Below are 8,072 nucleotides of genomic sequence, written 5' to 3'. Positions count from 1 at the left end.
CATTGCTGCTACCACCTACCGATGGGGGCAGCTGGGTGGAGACAGAGGCCTGGGGCCAGGCTCCCCCCAACCCTCGCCCCTCCCGCTTTGGCACCAGGGTCAGAGCCACTCTCCCCATGCCTGCCCCCTGGGGTGCTGGAGGGGACAGAGCCCAGCATCTGGCCCTGCCCCCTCCGCTCCTCTCATGTGGCCCCGCCCCTGCCATTTGGGCCCAACCCCATTCCCCCCCAGCGTTCAGAGCCCAGGGCTACTACCCCTGTCCCTCCCCTGCTGTGGCAGCTCTGACCCCATCTCCTGCGCCCTCACGCGACTACTGCCACTTTCCATCTGTCCCCCACCATCGTGGCAGCACTCCACTGCCTGCTGTCCCGACCGATTTGTTCACACTCTGATTGGCTGCCAAGACAGCCAAACACAGTGCGAATAAAGCTTTATGCACAGACAGACTAAGGCTTTTATTTATTTTATTATTAAGGTATAATAATTATCTTTTCAATATCCTACTTTTTCTATATATCTATATGTATATATAGATTGTAGATTTCATTTTTTTAAATATCTCACATATACACACACACACAATATATATACATTATGTTTTATAGTTTACTGAAGAATTAAGATTTGGAAAATGAAAGGCAGGGAGTCTGGAGGCCTACGAGCAATTCCCTATCTGTCTTTCCAGCATTTCTCTCTCCAGTCTCTCTCAGCTGTACAATTTGATCCAATAGAAGATACTGACTCATCTCACAAATCCTGCTTCATGTAAGGCAGGCACTTCTCTGTGTGTTTTTCCCATATACACCTGTTTATCTTTATCTCTGCCAGAGGCATGCTTAACACTGGGGAGATGTGCATACAGCACTTCCCCTGCTTTTTGGTGATGAACTGATAGACTTTTCATTTAGTGAACTTTGTTTCTTTCATCTGAACTCTTTTCATCTTTGAACGGATGCATATTGGGTTCTATTCTAAAAATACAGGACTTCAGTCTTCTGGCTTTCTTTTTGGTAGCTGAATCAATGTTGTAATTTAACAGTGGGCACATCTACACAGGACACTAATTGCACCATGGACAGTGCTAATATGTTACTGCACAGTATTATTAGGTTATTTCACAGTAGTGTCACTAAAAAGGCGTTTGTTGGTGCTACTGCTCAGTAATGCTGGTAGCCACGTGCATCAATGATTGTGTAGATGTGCCCAGTTAGTGCTATAATCTATTAATGCTACAGTCTTACACAGATTTCTCCCCTATTCCCTTCATATAGCTGTAAGCACTACCCAGAGCACTCTCGCTACACTGGTCTGGATTATTTGGGTCACCCTTAAGAAACATGGTTACTGAAATATTATGGAGGCATGCACATGCATAAACAGATGCTGTATGCCCAATCTCCAGCTGGCTCTAATGCTTGTTATAATTACCTTTTAAAATAATAATGATTTGCCATTAGGAGTTTTCAACAATAGAATTGCTGTTCAGTGAGAATGTTGAACCTGATTATTAACCTGCCCCAACATGGTGTCTGTTTGGATTATAATACCTGTGCAGAGTTGCCCCTGAGCCAGGTGCGGTCTGTTCTGGCAACTGCTAACATTCCAATGGCACGCTGATAATTAATCCCATGCTCAGCACTACCACCCGTGTTGAGTGAAGAGCTCCATCATGAAACCAGGTACCTGTCTTTGAAGGGACAGATCGCATTTTATGATCATTGTTCTCTGTGCATTGTGGCTTATGCTTGAAGTAACTGCACATATTCACATTGTAATTATAACATGGTTTTAAGTGGCAAATCTTCTCTTCCTTCCTCATGAAGAAAGAGAGTCCTGGATGCAAGGTGGATATTGGGGGGATAAAAGGTGATGAAGCCCCAGTGTTTTAGTAGTTTCATTTTGGGAGGGGAAGTGTTTGGCAGTTTCTCTAAAGCAGTCTGTAGCTCTTGAATTTTGTTCACTTTCAGTTTCAAAACCAGACAGCAAAACAGCAACATGAGGAATTTAAAAGAAGCTCAAGAAAACCATGAGATTGATCATCCTGTCATGATTAAGGCTGTGCACGTCCATGTGAGCTGAAAAACACCAAGGATGTCTCCAGATCAATTTCCTACTGGGAAAAAAATCATAACTAACACTATAGGTCCTCTATAATTATGACCCTACAAACCATGGTGCTGTTGCACCAAATACATATATTAGCTCTATAGATGCCATCTACTTTCATTGGATTCCTCAAAAAGAGTCATGAGTGTCCTGATTTTCAGAGGTTTCAAACAACTGCAATCTTAATTGAGACGTTGGGAGCTGCAAGTGTGGTATACTTTTGAAAATCAGGACACTCATGAGCATTAAGAAGAATGACAACACTGACTCTATGAATCTTGGATTCAAAAGCTGCTTAAGGGTGAATTACAAGACCAAATAAAAATGCGGGTATTTTCCCAACTATGCAAATTTACTGATCAAATGGGAACTGCGTGTCTGTCTTCTGACTCCTTTGAAGGGTACATAAATCTTTATGGGACAGATCCTAGCGTCATTTGAAGTCTGTGGCTAAACTCCAGCTGACATTCCTAGCAAAGCACATGTGTGCCCTTTGAATTACAGTAAGTACATTTTAAAGTAAGATGGTTGGAACCTCTTTTAGATTTTGTTCACTGGACAGTACTATAAATTCCCCAAAAAACTGATAACTTTTATTAGAGCAAGTAAATAGTTGGAAAAATTGTTCTTTGCAAGCTTTCACACACAAACATCTTTCTTCAGGCATAGAGAGAGTCTCTCTATTCATGAAGGTGTTTGTGCCCAAAAGCTTGCAAAGAATAATTTTTCCAACTATTTACTTGGTCTAATAAAGGATATCACATTTACCCAAAGAACCTTGTCTGCCTATGTCCTTAGCCCAACATGGCTACAACCAACACTTCCAAAAGCTGACCCTTTTTCAGAGAGACCAAGTGACCCCTTGAATCACAGAAAAATAGAAGAGACCCTCCAGTCCAACCCTGCTGTGCAAAGCAGAATCAACCTTATTTAAATCTCTTATCAAAATCAATTTGCATAATTATATAGGCCTAGAGTAAGCCGGTCAGTGATCAAGATAAAGAACACAGCTTCCCAATCTGTTATCCCCCACTTGCAAAAGAAATTTAGACCTTTGCAGATAAACTGCTTTTTATTAAAAAGAACTGTAGTTGTAATTTTAAGCTCAAGGTGTCTTTTCATTGGTGAATGAGTATAGCCGATTCTTAGTATGTTCTTTTTTTAGAAGCAAGTTTCAATTCCTCAGTTCCACTTTTAAATATGTACAGTAAAAGCCATGTTATCTGGCACTTCATTAACCAGCATGCCAGTAGACATGGCAAATTGAAACTGGAAGTCCCACTTTGGGCCACAGTGAATTTATTGATAAACTAATAAAGTTTACATGTCATCCAATATGTCTGGAAGGGATTGTTCACTCTAGGATGTGTAGGGGAGAGGCAGCATGGTGCCTGTGCCCTGGCGCACTGATGCAGCGGACACGGCGGGAGGCAGGCAAAGACGCCTTTCTGGTAACCGGCATTTTTGGTTATCCGGCACCTCCCATTCCCCTTGGGTTCCAGATAACAGAGTTTTTGCTGTACCATGTTGTACATAGTTTATTTAGAAAAAGTTTACCCCAATGTGAAGAGACCCCACAAGAATCTTACCTGCCCAGAATCCTATATTCTGCACTGGAGACGAAATTTCACCTATAGTGAAATTTTTATGAGGGTTAACCTGGAGCCATAGTTAATTTACCAAAAAAGGTTTAACGTTCCTATTATATCTTTAAAAAGAAAAGCACTAAAGAAGTTGGAGTTTCTTTTGCAAAATCCTAATACTATAAATAAATATTTAAAAAGTTAACACAAACACAGATGAGTAGCCAAATTGTCTGCAATGCAGGACACTGTAAAGCTGTTTCTTTATTTCCCTGTAAATGCTATAAACTTTCAAATTCCATCCTATATAGTGTCCCTCAGGATTGTAGATGCACAGCCTTTCTGAAAGAGCAGCTCAGTATATAGCTAATCAACTTCTGGCATGTCATTCCCACTTGCAGAAGAAATTTAGCCTGCTGCAAATAAACCACTTCTTATTATGAAAAGAAAATAGTTGTAATTTTTAAATATAATATATATCCTCTTGCTTCTGAATGATCTTAGGCATTTTATATCTCCTTTTTATAAAGGCTCCATCCGGTTTTAGTATTCATTGTAAAAAACTGAATGAAGTGTTACAGATTCAAAGTCTCCAACTTTTGAAAATCAAGTTGCTTTTGTATAAACACTATTGCCATGATGATGATGTGGTATGAGGCAAGCCATATCTTATGATACTTGCCACAATGTTCATCTTTTCAAACAGAATTTTCTTGAATAATATGATCATACTGAAAGATGTAAAATGAATTACATTTTTTCTTTTTTAAAAAACCTCTAAGTATTTAGATTCTTTCAATTATCTTTAATTGTATATTAGCATGAGATGGGCTTGTTTACATCAGATGTGGGGATTTAGCATGTATCATGGCCATGTTTTTATGAGAATATTTTGTATACAAAGTTGATGTTTTGTATGATGATAGACTTTGGATATTTCTAGATCCTACTGAAATCTTTTTATAATCTTCTGCCTTTTGAAGGATAATAAAAAGGTTAATTTTTCCTTTTCTATTATTGTTTTTAACACCCCATTATGAATCAGTTCATTTTCTGGGTTGTGGGTACTGATACCTTTACCACAGCTAGGTAAGTGTCTCAAGTTGTAATAAGCTTTTTTGTTTTATTAGAACATTTTTGAATTTTTAACAGAAGGGGACTTTATTATATAACATTGTTATACTGGAGACTTTAGAACTGGGTCCAAGCCAAATTAACAAACAGGAGGAATGTGATTGTTTCATTGGATAGAACATTTGTAAGGGAAATGTTATTCCCCTGCCAGTAAATCTGTCCTTGATGCCTACAAAAATGAAGTCCAAAGATCAGAATTTTGTGTCAGGTTCAAGGGTTGCAAGGAAACTTAAGCAGCTGGCATATTTATTATTATTTCTTAGTTAAAATGTTGTAACCTAAGAGAATTTCATGGGTCTAAAATGCTGCTGACAAAGCTTTAATTTATTCTCAGTGAGTTGATTCAACTTTTCACTACAACTGTCATGATAAGCCATCTGCCTGTCCAATGTAGCTGCCTTATAAACCTTGAAGAAACATTACCAGATGGGACTTAATGTGCAAACGTATATTTATGGGTGTATTATGAGTAGTTGGATATCCTTATAAAGCAGTGCTTGGGAGTTGGGAAGGGAGGAGCATTAGCTGTACCATGCCCACTGATTGCAGAGGGAGTTGCATTATTTTTCATGTATTGCCCCTCTGATTTTGTATGTACCCTGCTGTATCTGTAGTTTTCTGTCCCCAGTGGGATCTAACACGACATACTGCATCTGTTAAGTTGTAAGTGGCAACTGCCACATTTCCACTTGTTATGTTGTTTATTGTGATAAATACTTGCACTGATTTATTAAATAACCTGTTTTTTCTGTGGGTCATAAATGAAGAACGAAGCCTCTTGCATATTAGCACTTTGTGAACGGAAAGTCTCAGGGAGTCCTTTAAAGTGTGTTTAGCAGGAATTAAGCATGCAAAAACAGTAAGTGGAGTTCTAAGGTGAGCTCTCCTGAATGAGACAACTGCCAAGATTAAGGGTTGTTTGGTTTTTTTTTCACTTAATCCTAACAGTGCTCTTTTGAGAGAACTGGATCATAAGGCCCTGAACCTGCAAGCTAATTAGTTTAGGCACAGATACCCTTTTGCTAATCTTAAATCCATTTTGAATACACTGAGTTTCAACCTGGGCACAAAAGGGGTGCTTACAGACATGGAAAAACAAAACAAAACGCTGCTTTACTTCCAGCTTGGCATGCCCCACCTCTGAGTGTAGCCCATGAGCAGAAAAGGAATCGTATCATTTTGACCCTGCTTGCCCAGTGTCTGCATAGCTCGGGCACTTTGGCATGGCTTCTTGGTGCTTGTATCTAATGAGCATAAAATAAAAGCACCAAAAAGCACCACAGAACCGTTTGAGCTGTGCAGATGCTGGGGAGCCAGGTCAACCTGATGTGATTTCTCTTCCAGTAAAGCACTGTTTTTGAGGGGGTTTTCTATGGATGTCAGCAGTCAAGATCACTACCGGCATTGATCCATTTGTAGGGGGTCAAATGCTTATCTCATAGTGGAATTTCAAAACAATAATTCTAGACTTTCAGTTTACACAGCAACCTGGTCTCCCTGTGGTAATTGGGTGTGTAAATATTCCCCAAGCTAAGAATTTCCTAACTTTTCAAAAGGCTGTTTTTCATTTTTCATTTGGGCTTGCAAGACGAGGTGTCTTATTATGTTGCTTGTCAAGATGCACATCTAGACATTTGCGGGATGTTTCTAAACATTTGTGGGATGCTTTGTTTTTATGTCGTGGTTTTTATGCTGGCTCATACTTGTATATGTCATAAAAAATCTGTAACATTAAAACTTAATGGCATCAAATATCTGAACATGTCTTGTTTTGAGGAGTTTGGAGGGTGGGGGGTGGTAAGGGGTGTTTATATGAATGAACTTGCAGCTGGCTCCAAGTAGAAGTATCTGGTTATTTTAAACAAAATCATCATTACAAAGCACAGGATTTTTGGTGTTTTTTCATTAGTTGGCAAGCCTAGGAATGCACCACCCTTTGTTCCTAGCTACTATAAATGAGAGGCCTTAACAGGCAATTATGCAATGTGTCAGCATTTCTTTTTATTTGTTTTTGGTCCATGGTAGTGTATTTTAATGGAGATGTACAGTAATAGTCTTGCACAACTCTGTTTTATAGACATCCCAAGCCACAGTTGTCACATCTTTGGTAGAGTTCCTGCCAGACTGCTGTGTTCAGTTTAGAGCAGAGGCAGGCAGGAATCCAGGGGTTTAGAGCTCCAGGAGCTGCCCAAAATTGCTGCATAACAAGGCCCTTAGTTTACCTGGTTAATTTCCAAGCTCCTTAGTTGCTTTCCTAGAGCTGGGAATACACGCTGGCTGGACTGGTGTGCACCACGTAGCTAGGTGTGGGTTGGGAGAGCAGACTCTGGAGACTCGCTAGTGCCATGGGGTATGTTAAAGCAGGGGGCTGACATAAAGCACACTCACCACAAATGGCACAGACAAGCCTGCGTGTGTGGTATGCGGCAGACTGGGGCAGACACCGAGCAGCACAGGGAGTGTAAAGCAGAGGAGTAGATCAGACAGGGGAAAGGGATCAGAGTGGCCCTTTGGGGGAAAGCACATGGCTTAATCTGCGGCACACCTGCCAAAAACATTGGCCCCTCACTGCTACAAAAGACAATGAGATTGGCTCTGGGGGCTGTGTAAGGTCAGGGATTACTGATCACCTGACCAGGGAGTCTTCATCTGACAGAGGAGAATGGAAGAGGGGAAAAAAGGAAAAGGACTCAGTAAACTTGCTGGGGAGAAGCATAATGAAAAGACACCAACTTTCAGAGTTTGCATGCATGTATGTATACTCCATGTCAGGACAAAAAGAGGAAAGCTGTAATACTTTTGTTAGTAGGCCTCTAAGTGCTTTGCCAAAGCACTTTACTTTTGTTTCCATTTTATAGGTTGGGGAAATGAGTCACAGAAGGATAAAGTGGTTTGACCAAAGTCACCCGGTAGACTGGAACAGAGCCAGTGCCTTCCGAGTCTCAGGCCACTCACTGCTTTATCCACAGGGCAACTCTGCCTTTCCTGAGGAGATTCTGCCCTATGCCTGAAGAATGCTTAAGAAGTGATAGGACGCTGAGGAAGGAAAATGCTTGAAGGTGTGTCTATTACTGTGGTAGCTACAGAAAAGAGCAATTGTGTTTGGAAACCATATAAAGTCTATGCATTTGTCTGCTTTTAACTATCCCCAAGTCCCTGAAGAGCAAACTGTAAACCTTGAATGCCTATAAGCCAGAGCTCTGGGAATGAATGTTTAAGCTGCTTGAAAGGAGTTCATCTTGGGCCCTG

The 8,072-nt window shown here is 40.6% G+C and overlaps 1 protein-coding gene across 2 annotated transcripts in view; it reads left to right on the top strand.

Annotated features, from left to right (window-relative positions):
- The window catches only part of LOC109310074 (solute carrier family 22 member 5-like), a 91,363-nt gene that overhangs the window by 43,519 nt on the left and 39,772 nt on the right, over window positions 1-8,072 (top strand). The window contains exon 10 of one of the 2 annotated variants that reach the window (XM_019535042.1): window positions 1,968-2,738. The exons of the other annotated variant lie outside the window; for it this stretch is intronic. Within the exon in view, the coding sequence (XP_019390587.1) occupies window positions 1,968-2,079 (112 nt within the window). The 3' untranslated portion in view covers window positions 2,080-2,738. Of the gene's footprint in view, window positions 1-1,967; window positions 2,739-8,072 lie in introns of those variants that run through there. 2 annotated transcript variants of the gene reach the window in all.

The sequence above is a fragment of the Crocodylus porosus genome, unplaced genomic scaffold (assembly GCF_001723895.1).
Source record: "Crocodylus porosus isolate Cpor-Errol unplaced genomic scaffold, CroPor_comp1, whole genome shotgun sequence".
Lineage (NCBI taxonomy): Eukaryota > Metazoa > Chordata > Crocodylia > Crocodylidae > Crocodylus > Crocodylus porosus.
This window is presented reverse-complemented; position numbering and strand designations above follow the sequence as displayed.